Source organism: Larus michahellis, chromosome 3 (assembly GCF_964199755.1).
Source record: "Larus michahellis chromosome 3, bLarMic1.1, whole genome shotgun sequence".
Taxonomy (NCBI): domain Eukaryota; kingdom Metazoa; phylum Chordata; class Aves; order Charadriiformes; family Laridae; genus Larus; species Larus michahellis.
In genome coordinates this window covers 114489604-114513666 of record NC_133898.1, presented here as the reverse complement: position 1 = coordinate 114513666, position 24063 = coordinate 114489604, and the positions used below count along the sequence as shown (strand labels likewise).

The window sequence follows — 24063 nt, the reverse complement described above, 5'->3', positions numbered from 1 at the left end:
GTTGATGGGGTTTAGCTTCTCCTTTAAATGTAACCATGTTTGCATACTCTCACACCCTTACATGTTGTTGCCTGAAGCTTGGCTGAAAAATGATGAAGGAATGGGCTGGCTGAATTATAGTACTAGAGGAGTGCACTGTGTTGCTGCAAACATCAATATTAGGCCTGCTGTCATCAACGTAAAAATAGTGTTGTCACTGTACCCTGTGGTATTAAGTATATATTTCATCTAAGTGACATCAAATGGGCTGAACTGTTGTGCTAAGGACTAGTCAAGCATGCAGTATGTGCAAGTTTCTTGTGTTGAAGTGCTTATGACCTGAAGGAGTGGTCCCCAAGCTGTTGCTTGTGATGACTTGGGATGCTGCTATTAGACACAGACAGTTGTTAAGCAGTTTTCTATGAAAGAAAAAAAATCCATGGAGTGGGAAATGTTCTTTTCTAAATAAAGGAATTCATCCAGCTTTTGTAGCTTAAGCCAATTTTGGTAGCAGTTGCTGTATTTGAGGAAATTATTTCTTTATCGGGCCCTTACTGTTAATTTCTTTTTGGGCCACAGTCAGAATGATTCTTTTTACTCGCTGGTTTGTTTTTTTTTTTAATTCCACTTTTCCTTTCATTGCCCTAATGTCTTTAAATATTTAATATACAAGAGATTTTCTATCTTCTAGAATAAATGACCTGAAGGGAAGAGGAATTTCTGAAACTGTCCTACTTGAATGTAAAAGAAGAAAATCCAGTGTGCAACCAAGTTGTTTATCTGATTACATACCACTGAAGCGCACTTCGTTGAGCCCTGCTTCTGCACAGGCCATTCCAGTGATCTGACAGGGATTTGTGTAGCTGATACATAATTCCAAGTCATGCTCACTTAAGCAACAAATGGAAAACCCAACCCAGATCTTCATGTTGCTGGGAGGGTATAAATGATTCTGTGGTTGATAGTGGTTTGGTATATAGAAAATTTACAGAAAAATATATATTAAAAAAAAAAATTGTTTTTTTCTTGATACCTGCATGGATTACCTCTACAGGTTTGGCGTGTCTTTTCTTCTTAGCTGCCCAGGGGAGCACTGTTTTGTACTTTAGGAGGGGAGGGGCTCTCAGGAGAAGCTCTTTGAGGCTGACGTGCTGTGGCAAGAGCCATGGCAGAGCCAAAGGTTCTGCAAATTACTAATAACGTGTGGATATTTCTGTTAATTTCCAATACACAAGTGTGTGAGAAGTTTTTCTTCTTTTCTTTTTTATGCAGGTCAACTTTGTAGTGTGCCAACTGTTTGCCTTGCTTGCGGCTATTTGGTTTCGAACATACCTTCATTCAAGCAAAACTAGCCCATTTATAAGACATGTTGTTGCAACCCTCTTGGGCCTTTATCTTGCACTTTTTTGTTTTGGATGGTAAGTTGCACTTAAATTCATTTTTCAGGGACTTGTAGATTTTCATTTCTTGTTTGCAGGGAAGCAAAGTTTTTTTTTTTAATGAAGAGCCTTATTACCTATTTCTGTGGGGTTTAGCTGCTGCAAATATACAGAAATCAGCTTAAATTTTCTGATGCGGTGCACAAATTTTGAAAGCTCTCCCATTTGCAAACCGATAACTAACATACTGTCTTCCTGTGGTTTTGGGAAAATGGAGCAGGTGCAGTTTGTTTAACTTGTACCAGTTTTTCTGTAAACTTGCTTGAGAAGTATTCTCTTGAGGCACAGCACAGGTGTGATGACTAAGATAATTTCTCTTAAATATTCACTGCATGAGATAACTTGCTATGTGTTTTTCTGAATATTGAATATAATCTAACTTTTTGTAGGAAGAGTGTCCAGAAATGCAGTACTGATGATGCTAGTATAAAACACCTGGAAAGGAGCTGGCCCAGATTTGAGAGTTTTTTGTGTGTGGGTTTTTTCTTTTATGTTTTGGAGTGAGGGTGTGGTTTGTGGTATGTGGGGGGGTTTTTTGGCTTTGGGTTTGTTTTTTTTTTTTTTATTTTAACACAAACTTTCTGTGTCTGCTGTTTTCATATCTTGATCTTTTCACAGCATAGCAAGTCAGAATGTTAGCAAGGCTAAGAAAGAGTTATGCATTTAGTTTGGCGAAAATCTTTTTTTTCCCTTCAAAATTAACTTACTAAATGGCTCTCATCTTCCCAAGCTGGTTTAAGATTAATTAAGTGCCAGTTTTGTTTTATTGCACAGTAAACAAAGCGCTTGCTCAGCTTTAAGTATATAGAAGACTTATTTATACTGACAGTGGTAGAGAATTACTGAACTAGAGGGAATTAATCAAGCTGTTTTGCAGGTGGGAAGATGCACACAGTGTGTACACGCATGTGTTCGCACACAGAGGGTGTATAAATAAATCTTGGAATTCCAAACCAAAGATTTGGCCTCTACATTGGCATGTTGCAGAGGCTTCTCAACACTAATTGATATGTATTACTTTTAGGAAAAGAAAAATCAGTAAGTTTTTTAATCTTTGGATTTACATGTGCAGTTTACTTGTGTATATATAATTCCATAACTCCCATGTATTTCTTAAACTTTAGGCCATGGTATTCTGCTTTAAGAGAATGATATGATGTCAGAGACTTCCAGTCTTAGCATCAAATGAGGAGGATGATACGGGAGATAGGTGCTACTCTGTGTGGTTTTTGTGAGATCTGTGTAAGCTTTAGAAGCACATTCTGTATCCATTGCTTTGGAAACAGAAGTCATTAATTGTAGCCTGTAATTAGAAAGTGTTGTCGATATATTCATATCTGAAACTTGAGGATGGGAGACTTTAGAAAGAAACAACCTCCGCCCCTAACAGACATAAAGATTTGTGGAAGCCTCTCATTGGCAATACGTCCTGGAAAAGAAATCAGAGAGAAACTTTATGTCATAGTAGAAATCCAGATTATCTATTTTGCTTTGGATCATACTTAAAGCAATTATTTTAGCAATGAATTTCTATTTTACTAAAAGATGGGGTTTTCTTCTTACAATCATTGAACTAAAGGCTTTTTAAAAACGCTGAAAAGGAAGAACATAATTTGAGGTGTTAAAAGTACACATTCTTTAGAAAGCTGATACTTCTGTTGCACTTGTGCCAACTCTTTTTCCTATTGCTTAAGTATCGATTATAGAAGAATGTTTTTTGAGGGCTTTGTTTTGTTTGGTGCCCCTCACCACTCCCCAAGGAATCAAGTATATGTGTAGATTATGGTCCCATGGTATACCTTCAGTGACTCTTCAGTTGTGTTATAACATGTGTGTACAAGAGGGAAACTGTTCCTGTTTTCTTATATAGTGTTTATAGTAAATGTAGATTTGCAGAAAATCTCATGCAAACCTAAATGTGGTAAGTAGTTTGGAATCTGCACCCTTTTAAGAATATTTATTAGTCATTACGTTGTGATTTTCAACTTCAGATGTCTTAGTTTTCAGTCACCTTTGTGGTGCTTGTGATGGTGATGTGGGACGGGAAGAGAAGGGATAATCCCCTTGGGATAATAGCAAATAGCATAAAAGGTCTAGAATACCCTTTGTATATAGCTAAAATTTACTACTTCAGGCTGTATTTAAATGCATCCCTTTTAACTTTTGAATCTGAGATCAATCATATTGCTATTGTTAACAACTCTTAAAGAGAAATGTTTTCAGAGACTCTAATCTTTATATGGTACCCCATGTCAACCCAAATTTTTTCAGACTTTGATATCTTACTATGTTCCTTTCTCTGTTTAAGAAGCAAATCTCTTAAACTTTTGTCATTTCACTAATACTTGTCTTTGCTACACAGTGTTGCTAATACGTGGCTGATACATAAAGAAAAAGTGAATATTTTTTTTAATTGGCAATTTCTTATATTCAATGTGTATTTGAATTTTACGTAGTCATATCTTAGATGAGACTAGCTAGTAGTGAAGCATGGGAGCAAGTGCAGATTGGATCTCCCATAAAAAGTCAAGATTTTCAAGGTCATTAAATATCCAAGTGAATTGTTTTCCCTCAGTTGATCGTGTGTAGACTTTGTAGGATTTCAGCTGGATAGAACTGTGTTTCTTGTTGAAAGTCCTTGAAGACATTTCCTTGTGAATAGATGAGGAGTGAAATTGGAAATTGCTGATGATAAGATGAAAGAAAAGTATCAGTATAAGAAAATAGTATGTGCTTTTTAGGCTGCTTTTTATGGGGAAAAATTCCCAAACTAGATCAGTGTGTCATTTGAGCACATGTAAGTGTGCTACTGAGGCACTTTAAGTGAAGTATCAGAATGAAAGAAAATCAACTTACTGAAGATCAGATGCTTTACCCCAGTCACTGGCAATGGTTTGCCACCAGTGCTTTACCAGCTTACTGAAATATAACTCCTTTAAAAAAATAAAAGTAAAAATGAAACAGATGCCAAAAAACCCAAAACAATGGTGGTGTGGTAGCTCGGGTGGTAAGTGGTGGAAAACAAAAAGAGAATAGGTTAGAGCAGCCTTATGAAATAAATCTGTGGGTTCTTGGTGCATAGGGGGTTTTTTGTTTGTGTTTTTGAGAGCATCATTACCATCATCCCTTAATTAGTTATTGATAACCTGGAACAAAGAGACTGACTGGACAGAGTTACCACTTCTATTGACCGGGAAATCTTCCCATATACTAATATTGTGGATACTAGGATATTTTGGGCCTTATTTCAGTTATCTATTGTTGCAAAAGGGTAAGAAGATGAGTATGGAATTTGAACCACAAAACATTCATGTTATTTACACATGAAATAATGCCAAGTGGAAGTATTATGAGATGCATTCTTTGTATTCTTGTTTATGAGCTGGAGAATTTTAAGTCTGTAGTTTTTGTTCATTACTGCTGTCTGTGCTGTGCTAAAGGGTGAAGCTCTCAACAGGAGGGAGGGCTGCAGAAAACCTAAATAGAACAAAAGGGGTTTTTGGAAGCAGTGATGGAGTTAAAATTTGACAAACCTATTTATTTGGTGTTAAATAAATAAATGCATGCAGTTTATTGTCATTAATGAAAATGTCATGAGGGTTTACTTCTTTTTTCCTCCCTAGGTATGCCTTACATTTTGTTATACAAAGTGGAATTTCCTACTATATCATGATCATAATAGGAGTGGAAAATATGCACAAGTAAGTTTCCATTGTGAAATATTTTTTTGCTTTTACAAGATTGCTACTGTTTAGGGTTTTTTTTTTTGTAACTGTGCACATATGCCATACTTCTGGTTGTGTCATAATATTTCATTATTTGAATTCTGCTAACCATGGTTTTATTTCCAGGAGAGAAAATGGCTTATTTGGGTAATTTTGCCAGCTTTTTGGAATATTTTTGTTCTCAGTGTTCTGATTTTTCTGTCATTACTTAATTATAAGTAGTTTTAGATGTCTCACAAATGAGTTAACTCAATGTAATTTGATAATGCCCAGTGTTAGTAGAAGGAAGATGTCTGAAGGGAACAGAATTTGAGAGAGAAATGTTTTTAGGTACTCTTTGTCATTTCCTATTTTTTTTTTGTTTGTTTTGTAAGAATTAACGCAGTGTGAATGCTGTCTTAGGTTAAGTATGCTATTGTAAAATTACGTGTGTAGGGTGTTATTTTTATGTTTGCTTGAATGCATGATTAGAATAGCAGTATCTGAATCCATGTAGAATGGCACTTGTTTCTCTTTTTTCAATCATGCTTAAAAGCAGGAGAGACATTTATTTTATTACTATATGCGTATGTTTCACTATTCCACATCAGAACCAAATTAGGTTCCCACTGTGTTAATTCCCGCATAAATGTTTAGTAAAATAGCAAACGCTTGCTTGAATAGGTTCCTGAAGTATGTGAGGCTGTCAGGAAAGATGCTGGTAAAAGAACCAAAAAAAGGAAAATTGCTTTACATAGAAAGTGCAAAGCTGGGGTGGCCTTAGTTCATGATCCTGCCTATTAGAACACTCTGCTTCTTTATGCTCTGTTACTGAATATAATTTTGTTGTCTTTTGAAATATGCCATTTTAGGCTCTTATTTCCAGGATTTTCTGCAAAGCCTGATGTATTCAAACTACTGCAGATGGGAGAGAACTTCATTTGGTTGGATGGCTGGTTTATATTCTAATGGCTTGTTTGATTAGAAGTTGTTTTAAGCAACTTGGCTACTTCAATTTCTCTTTAGACATTTAACAATGTAAGTTGTAGCTTAATATTTTAAAAGAAATTATTAATGTGGTTAAATGCTGCAAAGAGAGGTACCAGCCAGGAATGCTTTGGTCTTTATCATAACAAATTACATAGTTTTCTTGTAAAAGGAAATTTAGCAGTGGTTTACTTCCCTAATAGTGAGAGGTAGGTAGGCACGCATGTATTTAACATTCCTGCATTGGAGCAAGGGAACCCGCTAGTTCCTGACCCTCCCAGTTCATACCAGCTGGTTTAACAACTGATGTCCTGAAATGTTTGCTGTGTCATACACAACTGTGTGCGTACGTTCTCTGTTATTCTTAGTTACTGTGCAGGTGTGGGGGTAAAACCTAGATTTGACTACCAGGCTTATGTGGCTCTATCACAGTATGAATTAACATACCGTTGGATAAAACTAGAAAGCTCTTTCAGTGGAGGACTGCTTTAAGTTGTGGACAATGCTTGGGTGCTGTATGGGAAGCTCCAGGAGCCATTCCTAATAGGTGATACGGGCAAGACTCTACAAGGTTTGCTCTCTCCATCGCCACGGTATCCCAGAAGTGGTGATACCTCTTGGTGTCCCTATATGCCTGTACCTTTTACTGAAGGAATGCACCATGTACTATTAGTTTTCTGCCATGAAAATGCTATTTACAGCTTTCTGTTCAGCAGTCTGAACAGAAACTAATGCGAATGACTCCTCTCCCCACCTAAATGTTTGTCTTCAGGCTACAGATGTGTCTCATGGAGTACAGGAGAGATTTAAGGTTAAGTGCTGTGTAGTAGGACGCAGCTGGTACCACCTGGCCTCAGGACTGGAGAAGGACCCTGTCAATGTTTTACTAGTGTGTATGTATATATATATACGCAACTAATCAGAGTACTTGCATATACCTGCATAACCCAAGTTTTGGGATATACTTTGTATGTCATAGAGGGACCCATTGACTAGCAGTCCTAGTTAGAGGTTCCTGCACTCTTCATAAGCTTCTTAAACTTGGAGACTATAGAACATCAAATACCTATACATAATGTAAATATGGATTCAAGTGATTTTTGTATTGGAAAAGCACTTGTGTATTGTACAAAATATTTTTGTCTATTATCTAAATTAATTCACTGAAGTAAGTTTCCCTCTTCTTTTCCCTGCCCTGGTTGGTGTACTGCAGATTTCCTAAGTGTATGGATTAGGAAAACCATTATCCCTCTCCTTCCTGCTTCCCCCACTCCCTAATACAGTTCCTCAGTCTCTCCAACCTCTCTTAAAATTCTTTAAACAAGTAAGAGGCAACTGAAGTTCTTAGGCTGTTTATCAGTTAAGCTGCTGAGTGGTGGGTATGCCGGCTTTCTTTACCATCAAAAACAAGCAAAGGTTTTTGATAAACTTCTACATTCTCCAAAGCAGACTTTCAAGTCTGATACTGGGACTCTTCTAAATCTCTGTTGCTTTCTTAACGTACATCCTAAAAGTCTGCTCTACAAGGTTCCTGCCTTTGTGTTTGTCCTGAGGGAACTGAACCTTGTGTGGCTGTTGCTTCTAGGTTGGTCTTGACAATACGTGATATGTCAAGTGAGGGGAGGAAAAAAAAGAAAGAAAAAGGTAAAATCTTGGACGGAGGTGGGGGGAAGAGAACTGACCATATTAAAAAGGAAGGAAACCGTATCTTTTTACTTCAGCAACTTCTAGAATAAAGTTAATTAGCAGAAAATGAGTTACCTGAGATGTGGGTTTAACTAAAATTGATGAATTATTTTTTTTTATACTTAAGTCTTACTTAAACAATAATACTTTAAATGAAAGATGGAGTGGTAACACTAGCTCTCCTGAACAGTTCAAAAGCTCTTATCTTTTAATTTGTGACTAAGCTATCTTAATTTATTTGGTGCTTTCATGTCTCAGTTAATTGTGAAACTGAAAAATGTGTTTAAACAAGTTCTCGATTCCAATGAATTTGCATTTGGTAACTGATGTAGTGCTAATCCTTATTTTTTTCTTTTTCCTTGGAAATTCCTGTTTCTTCTGTGGCTGTGAAATTAACACTTGTCTCAAAAGCCCAAACACCGCAAAGGTTTTTCCTTAAAGCATTTGGCTACTGTTAGCTAAGAGCTATGTAAGCAATGCTTGTGCAGGTGATTTGATGACAAGGTAACTTTCTCTTTTGACTTGATTGTTTATTATATGGTTGGTAAATAACGACCCTCAGCCTGTGGGAAAGGAAAGTTAATTTTAGGGCTCACAGTTCCTTCACAGATCTCACAAAATACAAAATCCCAGCTGTGTCAGTGTAGAAAACAAATCTTGTTTATTTAAAATCTGTTAAACTGTTCACTTAAATTTCTTAAAGGTGCAAATGTAAAATCAAGTGATAGACATGCTCTTCATGTCTGTTATCTTCTGTTCTATGATTAAAGCTGCAGGATGATACTTTTCTTTGTCCAGAAGTCTAGAGTTGAACTACTAAGACTTAAGGAGGTTATTTCTGTCTTTAGAAAATAAAAAAAAAAGAAAAAATCACTTAACTGTTTTCTGGCATATTTAAGTTATGAAAAGTAAATTAATGAAGGACCCAGAGATCTGAGATAACTAATAGCAGTAAATACATAATGAGCTGACATGTGTGTGCCACAAGGACCACAAAGATAATGAAGGGACTGGAGCATCTATTCTATAAGGAGAAGCTGAGAGAGCTGGGACTGTTCAGCTTGGAGAAGAGAAGCTTCAGGGGAATTTTATCAATGGATATAAATACCTGCAGAGAGGGAGCCAGGCTCTTTTCAGTGGTGCCCAGTGACAGGACCAGAGGCAATGGGCACAAACTGAAACACAGGAGGTGCTGCCTGAACAGCAGGAGACACTTTTTTTTTTCCTGTAAAGAGAAGTTGTGGGATCTCCTTCCTTAGAGATATTAAAAAGCCACCTGGACACAGGCCTGGGCAGCTGGCTCTAGGTGGCCCTGCTTGAGCCAGGGGGTTTGGACCAGATGACCTCCAGAGGTCCCCCCCAGCCTCAACTGTTCTGTGGTTCTATTTTATTTTGATACATATACAATTCTTTGTACTGTACCTACGGTTATGTATGCGAGCTGTTTGAACGTATAAAGAGATATTTGAATTTGAGTAAATAAACTTTGCATGTTTGTAACTCGAAGTGCTTCCTGGTCATCCCTTTCCTTGGGATTTGGGAATGTTAGTCCCCATTTCCTCATTAAGTTCCCTTCCCTGTCCTAGCTGGAGCCTGGGCAGAGCAGTGCAACTCCTTACTGTGACTTTGACAAGCAGTGAGAGATCTGGCAAAGGAGGGGTGGAGGAGTCTTGATGGTTTGATCTTAAAAAATCTCAGATTAAGAGGCAGATAAATCTTGTTCATCTGAGTGAACTAATTCACTCAGCATGTAACTGAGGCATTTAATTTGTCAGTTAGGTGTTTAATAATGCTGAATGTCATGACTTGTTGATAGACAGCTTTGACTGCTAGTTAGCCTACAACATAGATTGCTGTGAAAATTGTTAGGTATGGTTTCAGTGAAATACAAAATGTATCAAGCAAACTACTCTCACTTGTCCTGTGAGTTATGGGCAAGGTTTCATAAGCATCTTTGTATCTTCAGACGTGAAAGCATTCATAAGATGAAAGTATTTTGGAAAACGGGAGTTTAGGCTGTTTTTTGAACTCGTGTCTTTTCCAAAGGCCCTCAATCAAGGTAAATGTAAGTTTGCTGCGGTGTTTTGTTTTTGTTTTAATTGCTGTCTGCTTTTGATTTGCTCACAGGTGTCTTAGTCAATGAAGAACATACATGATGTGAATAAAAACTTTTTTTTAATCTGCAAAATTGGATCTGAAGCAACATCTAAATATCTAACAGTCGTTAAGTGTTTGACTAAGAAATGCTATCAATTTCTAATAATAATTTTTAGCAAATCTAGGATTGGAAGCCTGCCAATATAACAACATTTCTTTGGAGGCACAAGGGTATCCAGACAACTGTAAGCTATCTGGTATAACTGCTCAGTTGCAAATTTGTAATTAGTTTATGTAACTTCAATAAAAATGTCTGGTACATAGGTAGCTGCCAAAGGACAGTGGGCATAGCACTGAGAATACCTGGATTCAGAATTTGAAGTATTAGTAGGTCTGAACTGTTCTGCATATGCAAACACAATTTTTCTGCATTTCTGCTTCTACAGTTAGTGAAAATAAGATAAACTTATTTGAAGTTAAGAAAATAGAGAGCTGAAAAATATTAAGCATGTTCTTATCATTCAGCCAAGGATAAATGCAAGATGGAGGCTGATGAGATCTACTGGTTCTGTAGCCTTAAATAACACAAAGACTGAAAAAACAAGTACTGTTCTGTCACTGCAAGCAGTTTTTGTTGTCTTATCAGATCTATGTTAAGTGCAAAAAAACCCCACCCCACCAACCTGTTAAAACTTTATAATTATAAAGTTTGTATTTGATTAAAAAGGAATGAAAAAGTCAATTTTGTACAGATGAGAATCAAATACATATTAAACAGTATAACTCCTATAGTATGCATAGAAATCTTATCCTTCCCTATTAGAAATAAACACCAAGGCTAATAGATGGCTGTATTTAGGAGCATATTTCAATAGTTATCAATTAAACAGAATCCATTTTGTTTTTTGAAGTGGTATGTCTTTTCCCAAAGAAAAGGGATTGCACTTGTTGATTTCCCTCTAAGAAAGGGTAGATGGTCATTATATGTCTGTCTCAGGGTGAGCAGTGTTGTAGCTAAAATAGCCAATGTAAATCTTAATATATAAAAAAGATTATCAGGTTTTTTTATTTCCAAAAGTAGTGGTGAGATTGCAGAATTTTGTCGCGTTCTAGTAGCCAGGATTAAGGAATGATTTGGAAATGCTGAATCTCATGTGAAGAGCCATAGCAATGATTTGGGGGACTGAAACCAAGTATTGTTAGGAACCTTATTGGGTTATCAAGGAACTACAAGACAGTACAGTATTTATATTGGAGACAAAATGCAAAGACCTAATTTAGCAGACAGAGCACTACAAAAAGTTGAGTTAATGGCATTTTCTGCTATCATAAATACTACATGGCTCTATGCAGAAGGGTGCTTCACTTCTCTTGTTGAATTGGTTAGTTGTTTGTTGGTTTCTTTTTTTGTTTTGTTTTTTGTGGTCTGGCCCTGCTAGGTGGTCTTCCTAGTTAAGTAAAATCTTTGAGGTTTTGCTTGGGTAATGGCAAGACTTTTCTGGTTTGTTTGCAGAGGTGAAGACTAATTTTTTTTTTTCTTCAAGAATGTAGTTTATCTTACACACATATATTAAAACGGTAAAACCAGAGTTAAAATACAGAACTATCACAGATAACTGAAGCTTGTGATCTGAAATAGGCTTCATGTTTTCATTAAAATTTCTCACGGCTGTTAATTTTTTCTTTAACTGCCGAGCATCTTTTTTTATATGGTTTAATCAGATGAGCTACTTGAATGTTTTAACTTGAGTTAAGTGTGCAGATGAGAGCTCTGCATAACTCAGATTCTTGTATCTTGCTGCTGCTACCTTGGTAATATGTAGGAATAGGACTTGCATGGGGCATATGCTATAGTTCTTTGAAGCTTAATAGCCAACTCCCACACGCGCTTTGCATCACTTTTACATCAAATTGCTCATCAAAACCACATACAGTTAAAAGTGACCTACTAAATTTAAAAAAACAAAACAACAATAACAAACACCACTATATCCCTGTTTACTTTTGTGGAAATAGAAAATTGACATTAATACTGATAGAGGGTTTGGTTTTCTTCTTGTGTGCTTTATTGACTTTTCTTCGTAACTTGTTATATATTTGACTTTTCTGATGCTTACCTAGAGATCAGACCTTTGTATTCTGAAGAGTGTGAATGGAAACATTGACTCTCACCAGGCAGTGGTTCTCTGCCTGCTGAAGATTTGACCATTACAAAAACAGCCATGTAAATGGATGTCTGTCTTCAATGACTTGAAAAGTGAGCACTTGTTGAAGTAAACAGCTGTGAAGGAATTTCCTAGAAATCCTTATGAATTTCTTTTGAAAGTGTTTGTTTTACATAGCTATTACAAGTTCATCCACTTTGATAACTTCCTGCAACTCTCTTGGCTGTGTTTGGATAGAACTCAATACATTCCTTAAAACAATAAAGGTATAAGTTGAGAAATAACTTGATTTATTATCCTTCATAAAATTGGAATGTTTGAATTGAAAGGCCTTTATTGATCATAGTTTTTGTAATTGCAGAAATGAAGTGAAAAGAGAACTGGAGTTTTCTTATCTTTAGTGCCTGTCACTTTTGTGTTGGTTTTAAATAAAAATTAAATACATCTATTTAATTTATGTTCTATACCCCCCACACACCCCACCCCCCGTGGAGAAAGAAGGAAGGACAGGGATCATGTAGAGTCTGCAGTTTTGTGAAGGCTGGGACTTCAGTAGAGAGGCTGATAAACAACAGTACAAAATAAGGACTTTTGAAGTGTTGTAGCCACTTCAATTGCCTTAGTACAAAAGGGACATGTGCTGTCTTAATGCAAGTAGAAAAAATTCTGATTGTATACTTTGTGTTTCCAGGGAGAAGAGTCCAAATTAGTCTGGTTTTAAATTCCCTCCCTCTTTCTTTTTTTTTTTAATTTTATTTTATTTTTTACTTGGTTGCTGATGTTATTCAAAGAATGGAGTTCTCAGAAGAACAAGCATTTTAACAGTGTTGTTGGCATATAAAACTTTAATCATCACACTTCAGAACTCAAGTGAAAAAATTTCTGGACTTCTGTTTTATGAAGTAGCTATACATTATTGAGTATTGATGTTTACTTGAAAGAGGGTTCTCTTACTTTCCTAAACTTTAAATTGATAGGTATTTTTTTTCACACTGTGTACTTGGTTTCTGTAAGTGTACAGAGGATGACCTTTTCTGGGAAAGAAGCAATAGTGTAAAATGGCTGGGTGTGTTAGGTATCTGTTGGGACTGAGTAGCTATTGCTTTTTGGCATGCATAGATCTCAATTTTTTTTAATCTCTGTGCTCAAAGTGAAGCTGAGCACAATCAATCAAGCAAAAGAAAATTGATAGTGAGAGTAAAGTCATGTTTTCTGGGCTCTGTATTTGTTTGGTAATCTCTGAAACTAGCATCTGTATAGATATTTCTTCAAGGCATATTACTCTGCCTGTCATGCTGCCAAGCAACTTGACTGCTAGCAAATGAGCTCTGAGTCATGGTATTATTGCTGCATGGTTTATTACCTCAACAAACTATTGATGTCAAATAAATCAGGCTCCCTACAAAATGAAGTGGCAGAATAAATTGTACCTAGAAGAGTTCAGTGAAAGCTATGTTCTTCTTCAGCTCCTGGCAAAGACTGCTGCTAATAAGAGTTGATTAAAAATTCTGGTTGCATGGCATTGACTGAATTGAACCAGTGGTGTTTGTGACAGAGATTAGATGCAAGGATTCTGTATATTATGGTCAACTTTCCTCTCTAAGTCCATGCTTCTGCATAGTTTTTTATTCTTTGGTGAAATATGTTGTATTTGAAACAAATTTCACTTGAGTAATTATGACAAGCTCAGCAAACAATCGTTTCATTGTTCTTAATGGAACTGTTGGCTGTAAATTATGCAAGCCAGTTTTGCTTGCAGAACCGCAAGTGGTAGCGTACGAAATGTCTGGGTTGGAGCTAAAAGATGTTTGAAGAAGTAAAAGATGACAACCCTTTTTGTTACAGATACACAAAACATAAAAAAAAAGTTTGTTTTGTTCCCTTTAAGGGAAAAGGTGGATGTAAGTAAACAAGCACTGATATTTAAAAAATACAAGTCTCTTCAGTTTAAAATCCGTTGTCTCAATTAAACATGTTAATAAGTTTTGTATGGCTTTTAAAGCTGATTGGTTTTGCAGGTCAAATGCCTTTTCTGGAAGTCAAAGATGAGATCACAGAATAGCTGAGGAGGTGAGGAGGGAGGGGTTTCTGAGTTCAACACCCCCCCCCCCCCCCCCGCCCCCGTTCAAAGCAGGATCAACTAGAGCAGGTTGCTCTGTGAAACCCAAGTCTTCCTTAATACGAACATGATCCTGGATAGCTCCAGCTGTCATAAGCATGAGAGCCATTTCCTTTTGGTGTCTTGCTTCAATGTCCTAAAACTTATTTTAAGGTGACTTCATGCAGCGTAGTTTTCTCATCTGAACGTGCTACAAAAGCTTGTATTATTCTTTAATTTCTCCCCACCCAATAATTGCATTGTCAAATTTGATTGTTAACTTAAATCTTAGGCTTATTTCAATTTAAAATGAAATAAACCAACTGCAATTGAGACAGTTATTTTGGTAGGAGGAGACTGCGTAGACAAGCAGTAGTAGACTGCCTTCTTGTCCTTTTTTATAAGGGATAGTATCAATAATAAAAAGGGCTGTAGGGGCGAAACACACAAAACAAAGACAATGCCAAGATGAAGTGTGTAACTCTTCTGTCTTTAAGTCAGCAGAAACAGGTGGAAGCCAGTTGAGTAATAAATAGCAGAGGGAGCATTTGATATTTCAAGTTTGCTTTTACTTTCAACTTGCTTTTCAATTGCATTTGAAAACAAATGTGTTTCCAGTATTCAAACAATAAATACATTCTTCTATGCCGTGAGAAGATACATAAGGGATTTACTTGTACTCTCTTCTGTGTGGATGAATTGCCTGGAAGTTTTAGGAGGGCTATGTGCAAGAAGTCCTATTTCCTTGTATATTGGTTGGCATAGTTTTTAGCTGGGAAGCTTACTGTTTTATGATAGTAAATTTCAAACTTTGCTGTTTAAAAGTTGCACTTGATTATGTTGAAATAGAAGTGAGTAAATAAAAAAAAGATACTGTAAATGACTGTGATTCCCATCTTAAATCTGACTCAAGTGATAGTGGAGCTTTTGGTGTTCTATTTTCTGTGAAATTTTGTCTATATGGTACTGAAGCTGGTTTGCTGTGTGTCTCTGGTAAGAAGATGCCAGTACCTTGCACAATATAGCGTGGTGTTAATCTTCAAAACTGGGGGTGAAAAAAAATAATGCATAGTATAGCCAAGTGCTAAGCAGTTTGCAGAGTCATTACTAATCACAGGCACAACAGGAACTGTGAAGTCAGTGTGCTTGCAAAAGCAGGCTCTGAGTATTTTAGTGTATGATTACTTAGAGTGAATAATCTGGTTTATTAATAGATCATATCACATGGAAATGCACAATGCATACAAGTAATGCATAATTTTAAACAAAAGTCATGTAACTGGCTTTCTTTTTCTTGGTATACTGCCCTTTCTAGGAGTATCTGTGATGTTTTAAATCCCATATCCTGGAAACTCCCTGTCTTCTGGCTTTGATATGGAGTGCTAATTTTGTTGTGATTGGTATTATTGCTTCTGTAGAAAGCAAGTTCAAAGCAGCTCACAATCTGTTGAATGCTTTAAGGACATCTTGTGAGGTATGAATGAGGTGGTATGCATATCGTGAGAACTAGTAAGATTCTTCCATTTCCCTATGTAAGGTATTCCTATAGAGCCATCTTCTTTTTTTTTTTTTTTTTTTTTTTCCCTCTACGAGGTGGAGGTAGATCTCACTGATCAGCAGCATTCACTTTTTGTCTTCAAGTCCAGGCTCCTCTGGCTTCCTTTCTCTGCGTGACCCTGGTGCTCTGCAAGGCTGATCAGTAAATGCCATAGGCACACTCTTCTGTAGGCAGAGGACATTCATCTAAAACTGTGGTCTTGAGGGTGTTGCTTTTCAGCTGTCTTGACTGCAGTAGTTTCACCAGAAGGTTTGCCTCAGATATTCATGTAAGCAGTGTAGTTGCAGTTTCTTAAGAATTGTCCCCACGGTAACTTCTTACCGCTTTACATGGTAAAAAAATTAGAATCCGTCTATGTGAATGTGATGTGGTATGTTATATTACTGGGCCTAAGAGAGCTTTCCAGAAGAATGGGAGGGCTGCTGTCAGGGCTCCGGTGGCTTCTTCATCGCTCCTAGCTTCTAGAGAGCAGAATAACAGATTTTGCTGTGTTTTATATAAGTGTCTGAAGTAACAATGTCCGTACCCAGGCAGGATATCTCCAAACTGAAGTAGCTGAGACTTTCTAAACCTTTCAAAAGAGTATGAAAGCAAAACCTGATTCATAGGTGGCTTCTGAAAAGTGGGTTGAAATAAAGCTTTGTTCTGATGTTGGTTTGATATGTGGTTTGAAAGCTGCTTAGCTTCTCTGGCATTCTTCCACACTTCATGTTTGAGCAATTAGTGTATGTGACACAATCTGTATAAACAGTAGAAGTGTCTAAATAAAGGAGCCTAAGGCACCTAGAAGCAGACTGAGTTTAGTTTGTTGTGCCAGCTATGCTTTGCTATTCCTATAACTACTCAGTGCATTTTTCAAAGATCCTGCAAAGATATTCCCTTTGCAGTGTAGAATTGCAAGTACCTCAAGACTATGAAATGATTTCTGCTCCTCAACCCTATCCTCTAACGAATGAGGACTGAGATACAAAGTACAACATCAGTCATCTAAAACATACACAAAAATCAAAACTTCTGAAAGACTGGAAGGCGTGTCCTATGAGGAGTGGCTAAGGACTGTGGGTTTGTCTAGTTTGGAGAAAAGGAGGCTGAGAGGCAACCTCATTGCTCTCTCCAGCTTCCTGGGGAGGGGACGCGGAGAAGCGAGTTGCTGACCTCTTCTCCCTAGTATCCAGTGATAGGACATGTGGGAATGGTTCAGAGCTGCACCAGAGGAGGTTTAGACTGGGCATTAGGAAGTATTTCTTTACTGAGAGGGTGGCCAAACACTGGAACAGGCTTTCTAGAGAGGTGGTCAATGCTCCAAGCCTGTCCATGTTTGAGAGGCATTTGGACAATGCCATTAGTAACATGCTTTAACTTTTGGTCATCCCTGAATTGGCCAGGCAGTTGGACTAGATGATCGTTGTAGGTCCCTTCCAACTGAAATTCTATTCTAGAAGAGAATTCTAGATACAGTCACTGTCCAGCTCTTATGGTAGACGAGATCCTTTTGCTCTAAGTAGTAAACGCCATATATTTTAGCAGTTAATAATAATGCATTGGCTTAAGAGGGAAGCAGTGCTTTCTAAAAGTGGTAAAATGGGCAACGGTAGAAGTAATACCAGCGTTGGCTAATACATTCATTCCTTACAAGCATCACCTTCCTGTGTTTATGAGCAGAATCAATGAAGAAGTCAAATAATTCTTTGTCTTTTGAAACTTCTGCTATAAGTGTTAACTAGATGTAGGAACAGCTATTAGTCAAGATATTTTTTGGAAACTTTCTCTTCACATCAGCACTGGGAGCCAGCTGTTTAAAGTATTTTTTTTATCAGGATGGTAATGACCTGCTGTGTACTTGTGTTCATTGTGAAATGAAACCATTATCTGATTATCCATAGTGTATTTCTCTAGTGTTGCATAATCACGTATTTTATTTTCTTTCCTTATTTTTTCATAGTAAGAGTGAAAATATGTGAGCAATCAGCAGATAGTTTCTGTGTCTTAATTGTTGTTTTTCTCCTTCACCATCTGTAAATGTAGAGGAACATTGCGTCAGACTGTCTGGTTTCTTCTGGATAGTGTCCATGTTGCAGGACACTTACAGTGATGACATATGTTTGAAATGGCATTTGATCAAGTCACTGAACATATACCTGACCAACCTGTACAGGTCACTTTCCTTGTGTCACTTGGCAGTGAGAATTCTTGCAGTGTTCCTGTCCTTGTCTGCAGGTGTGCTTAAGAGTTGTAGCAGGTAGTGATTAACAGGTAACTATCTCAACTTGTGGTTCACTCAGCAGTTGAGTGAAGATGGGATGGGAAAGAGGAGACCAAACAACCTAAACAGAATAATTAGTACTTGAATTATGGACTTCGTGTGTGTATTGTTGTCCTCAGCTGTTGGTCTCTTATCTTTGAGTAATCAGGCTTTGTCATTGGGTAACTCTAGCGGACAATCCTTGAACTATCAGTGTGGTCAATTAAGGGTTCTTTGTCAATGGGAATCTTTTGCAAATGGAAACATTGATTAGTTTTGCCAGAGAAGTTCAGAGTACCCCATCTCTTACAGGGAGCCTGAAGGGTTCCAGAATGGGACTCTTGCCAGATGGATGCTGGTTGCTGGATGCTTTAGATGCCAAGAGATCTGAGGAGGCAGGGGGAGAAAATTAATGGTAGCCTCAACAAAAGCCAGACAGTTCTCGTTAAACGCTCAGCAGTGAACCTTCCCCTGCAGCAACTGGTTGCTTTGTCTGTTTTGCCAGCATCTTATTTTCTAACAGCAGAATTTTGGGCTTGGGGTTCCACGGTTGACTCATACAGGAGCAAGTCCTAGTTTTCTGATGTTTACCTGAAATAATCTTTTTATTAATTGTAATATCCTGAAAAGTCTTTGCAGAATCAGAGAATGCTTGAGTTTGGAAGGAACTTTGGGAGGTCACTAGCCTGCTCAAGCAGGGCTACCTAGAGACAGTTGTCCAGGACAGTGTCTGGATGGCTTTTGAATATCTCCAAGGATGAAGACTCTGCAACATCCCCTGGGCAACCTGTGCCAGTGCTTGGTCACCCTCACAGGAAGAAAACATTTCCTGCTGTTTGGACAGCACCTTCTGTGTTTCAGTTTATGCCCATTGCCTCTCGTCCTGTCACTGGGCACCACTAAAAAGAGCCTGGTGCTGTTGTGTGTGCACCTTCGCTTCAGGTATTTATATACACTGATGGGATCCCTTGAGCCTTCTCTTCTCCAAGCTGAACAGTCCCAGCTCTCTCAGCCTTTCCTCATAAGAGGGATGGTCGAGTCCCTTATTTTAGTGGCCATTTGTTGGACTCTCTCCAGTGTGTTCATGTTTCCCTTGTACTGGAAAATTCAGCACTGGACTGAGCACTTCCAGGTGTGGCCTCACCAGCGCTGAGTAGACGGAATGGGCAACCTTCCTCGACATGCCGGCGGTACCATTAGCCGCCTTTGCGGTAAGGGCACACTACTGGCTCATGTTTGAAGTGGGCTGTTATCTAAGTAGAAGGAATTTTTCTTTTTGAAAACAAACACCTGATTGTTTTCACTGAAGAAAACCTACTAAGATACCAAAGTATATCGGTTTTGAAACAATCCCAACTTGCTTTTGTACAAATCTTTCTAGCCACAGTATTTATTTGCCTATTTACTGTGTCTGAGGTTTATTTTATTGCATGTTTGATTTTTGCTTTTTAACTTTTTAATTCTAGAGCGATACCTTAAGACACTTGCAGATTTCCCAGGATCTGGTCCTTGTTTTAGTATTTCCGTTCTGAGAACCTGCTAATGGTTGCATTCCTGCGAGGCTCAGCAGCTCCTTGCTGTTTCCCTTCTACCTGCTGCCTGCGTCTCCTGTCTTTCTGTAGAACACTGTGTGGTGCCTTGACCTTTTGTCTGTTGGACTCCCATGCTTTTCCATGCTCTCCAGTTCATGAGTGGCACGCTCATTTTTCTTGAATTTGAACTGGTGATATTTATCTCACTGTTACGCACTTAATGCTCTCATGTTTTTTGGTATCCACGTCTGTTAGAAACGTTTTCTGCAGGTCAGTCTCTGACCTAAGTTTGGGCAGAGGAAAGGCCCTTTTGGCTTCAGGCAGGAAAGAAGTTGTGTGTCTTTTCCAGGCTTTTGTGGTAATAAGTGTAGGGCAGTATTAGTTAGAGAACCAACTGCTTACAAATGATTTTAATGCTCTAGTTCTTCTTTTCGAAGGGATTAACTACTCTCCCAAATACATGATGCTATCAGAGCATGTACCAGAATCTCATTTCCTTTAGGGTTCTTTTAAAAGATCATTTTGAGATAATCTTCCTTGCTAGGATGTCTTAGTTGTAAAAAAAAAAAACAAAAAAAAAAACCCAAACCAAAAAACCCAAACAAACAAAAAACCAAAAAACAACAGCAACAAAAAAAACCAAAACAAAAAACCCAAACAAACAACAACAACAAAAAAACCAAAAACAAAACAAAAAAAACACCCCCCAAAAAAACCCCAAAACCAACCAGGCAAATAACAACAACAACAAAAAACTCACAACCCCTCAAAAACCAAACCAAAAAACCCCACCAACAACCCAACCCAAAAACCTCCCAAAACCAAACAACAATAAGAAAATAACCCCCCCCAAATCCTTGTGTGTGTGTGTTTGTCATTTTACAGCCTGACATAGTTTCACATAGCAAAAGCCAAGAAGAGGGAGGTACAACATGAAAGGTGAGAGAGCTGGGAGAAGGTCCTCTGGCTTACTTAGTTTACATATGGACTTTGGTAGCTGTCACTTCTTTGTACAAATATAGTTTGTGCATTTTTAAAAAAATAATCTTTGCATCATGCTTTCCAGCTAAACCTTGGGGAGGGGGTGATTTAATTTCTAAAAGGAGACTAGCAGCTTTACTGTTTAAATGTCATAGGCTATTTTGGAGATTATTTGGCTGCAGTAATGACAGATATTATATCATTCATGAAACTTCAGATCTCCCTGCTACTTGAACTAGATAAATACAATGAAATATGATTTCTAGAGGTTGCATAAATAGAGCTCCGAATCAGTAGGAAACATCTCTAGATAGAAAGAGAGCATTTCGAGACTTCCTTGGTGACCTAGAAATGATTTCAGACATCTCGCTGTCCTATTCCTGCGTATTCCAGTGGGACGCAAAGCTGTCTAAAATTCAGGGTGTCAGAAGTCTACCAACCAGCTACTAGTGTGGAGGTCCCCATTTAAAGGAAACAAGTATAGACCTTCCTTTTAGATGAGCTTAGACATTTAGAAAGAGATTGCTTCTTGTTGATTTGTCACTATTAAAATGTTAATTGGAAATTGAAGGCTTTTTCTGGGCTAAAGAATATTACAAATACTTTCAAGTTAGTGTGTTTTGGTTCTTGTTTTTGTAGGTTTTTTGTGTTGTTTGGTTGGTTTTTTTTCTCCTTCTTAAAAACAGAGACTTTCTTTGCATTTAGGTGCACTACTCTAGTTTTGATTTTTATATCCTTTGGCAGACTGGCTAGGCCAACAGGAATAGGCAGGAATAGACCAGAAACAATATTCCATTTCTTCCTACACTGTCTTCTAGTTGCTGAAAAAGAGACAACAATAAAACGTATGTCAACAGATTAACACTCATGGAAGTGCCATTTTGAAGGAAGAAGCCTTCATCTTTCTTCATGCTTCTCTGGCTGCTTTTTTCTTACTGTGCTGATCAGGACATGTTTCGTGAGAATCAACATGTGGGCGCAGTTTGGCTGCAGAGTCCAAGATCGCTGCTGAAGGAGGAGGAGCGAAGCCTTTGACGGAATGTAACTTTCAGGTTTTTAATCCACAACTTCCTTACATCTGTTCCTGAGGTAAATATGCATATTTGGGGGTTTTTATGAAAATTTTAGGAATAACTTGCCTCGTGGGGAACTGTGGTCAGTGTTGCTTTGGCCACAAACTTTATATCCTCATTTAGGATGGTGCTGACTTAATGCCGTAGTTTTGTTACTAGGTTTGCATCTTGCTCAGTATTTTCACCCCTTTTTACAGCAATTAGGGAATCCAGTAGTCTAAGCATAGAATTTGGATTTCTGAATTTCTTCAGAGATTTTGTCCTTTTTTTCTTGCAGTCCCTGCTTTCCCAAAGGTATTAGTAAGAAATGTTCCATCTGGCTTTTCCAGGAGAGAAGCATGTAAAATACATGAGAGAGATACAGGAGGAAAAAAGTGTGCGTGAGAACTTCAACTCAGTTCAGTTTTCTACGTTGCTTACATTTTATTTCTGCATTTCGTGACGTGTTCTGTGGCTTATTGCAAAGATATTTGAACAATCTGTAAATTAGAAAAAAGGTTGTGGGTTACCTCCCTCTTACCAAACAAGCGTTTCTGAAATTACTTGGGCTAAAGCCTCATTCTCACTGGAAAATATTTGTTTGCATTGATCAGGAGATAAGAGAGGTGTAGACTGCCTGCCCTCACAGCATAGCTGAACTCCGTAATCAAACAATGGTTAGAGTCTGGAATATGCGTTAAAAAACAGCTATGTGACTAATAATGCAAAATGTGACATCTTTGCAGCAAATGCAACCTTGGTTTGACAAGGTTGGAAACGTTTAAAAGAAATCTGAGGAGTGCTAAAATATGTTAGGACACACAAACAACTCCCATGGGTGTGTCTCTCATTCCTATTCTTGAGTTTATCTTGCCAGATCATCAGCATCTTGACTGGCTCCCGCAGATGTTTTTCCTCTTTATTGCATCTGAGCTCTTATCAGACTCTAAATTATAAATGCTTTAAATACAGATGTCTTTTCATCTACATACTGGATCGTATTTTAGGCAAATTCCTTTTCTCTCATTTCTAAAGTTGTTCATTTGTGAAACAAAACATGATAATAGCGTTCTGGAAAAGGAGGCTGGACGGGATTTGAGAGTTTATCTAGACGTCTAATCAGAGGCAGTTTGAGATCTTTTAAAATAATAATAATATAAAAAAAAAAATCCACAAAAAGCTTCCAGTCTTGTTAGGCAATCTGTATAGGTGCTTAACTGTACTTGTGGTTAGGTTGTCCTAGAAATTAGCCTAAATTTAGACTAAACCTTCTGTAGTTTGAGCCCATTCATTCGTATAGGGAAGTGTATTTATTCTCTTGCTTTTTGCAGCAGTCTTCTATTTAAATTGTCTCCTTTCAGTCTGGTAGAGCCTGAAAAAAGTCTATTTAAATCTCTCCTCAGGTTGTGTTTTCAAGGCCTCTTTCCATTTTTGTGTAGCTGCATGTGGACTTCTTTCAGTTGTTCTGTGTCATTTGGAGATGTGCTTTTCAAAACAGGTTGAGGTATTTGTAATGCTAAGCAGAGTAAAAAGCTTATTCTGTCTGTTCTGCAATCCTCTGACTTTCCACAGATCCTTTTCTGCTCTAATGCTACTTAATAGTTGGTTTCTGTTACAGATTTGTATAGTTGATTATTTACAGCCAAAATCATGCTTTACAAAATTTACTTCATCTGATGCTTTTAAGCCTTTCTTAGTGTTTTTTTTTTTTCTTCAGGTAACTTTGGCTTTCTGATCAACTAAGCGTTTGCGGCTTTTATAGCTTAATGTCCAGCTGCAGATTTAATTAGTGTACTTACTGTTACCAAAATACTTAATAAATATTTCCTGTTGTTTTGATATGTTTGAGTTAGTAGAACTGTACCTGATACATTCTTATGATTTGATGGTGTTTCATCAATATATTTTTTTTTTTTCTGGTACAATCTGGATATTGGCAGGTTGTCTCCAGCAACTCAAACGTTAGGGCTAAGAGAGAGTATCTGGCTATATGCATACCCGTACCTCGCATTGGCTCTGCTAATAGGGTAGGTTTGATCACGCCACTCATTAGGCTTTGGGTGTGCGTGGTGGGGCTCATACGGCAGGTCACGTCTGTTAGTTGTAGTCATCTACCCAAGTCATTAGAAATAGGATATATTGATAGTACTTGTTCTGGATAAGCCTTTGACTCAATTGTGTTGCACTGTTTACCTTCCAGGTGTTCATAAATATATACCGAGTAAAAAAAACCCAAACAACAAAACCCTTTATAGTATTTAATATCAAGTTTAAGGTCAATGATTTTCTGAGTTCCCCTTTCTATTTTGAAAGATAGGGTTCTAAAGAACCTTAGTCCTTTTTTCCAATTTCGAGGAAATTTTCTTTTTCTCAGTGGATAATTATTAAATATGACTAATTAATCTGTATTTTACTTAATATCATTTAGATTTTACTTGTACTTTGATTTATCAACTCTTATCTCTCCACATTGTCTTGAATTTGTTTTCTGAAATTGGCAGTAATGCCTTTATGATTTACAGGCTATTTGATTTGCATGTTTT

The 24063-nt window shown here is 37.5% G+C and overlaps 1 protein-coding gene across 2 annotated transcripts in view; it reads left to right on the top strand.

The window, feature by feature from the left end:
- The window catches only part of MBOAT2 (membrane bound glycerophospholipid O-acyltransferase 2), a 97711-nt gene that overhangs the window by 18153 nt on the left and 55495 nt on the right, over positions 1–24063 (top strand). The window contains exons 2-3 of one of the 2 annotated variants that reach the window (XM_074581793.1): positions 1252–1397; positions 5042–5119. In XM_074581793.1, coding sequence (XP_074437894.1) covers positions 1252–1397; positions 5042–5119 — 224 coding nt within the window. Of the gene's footprint in view, positions 1–1251; positions 1398–5041; positions 5120–20886; positions 21558–24063 lie in introns of those variants that run through there. The other variant, XM_074581794.1, reaches the window with a different exon arrangement.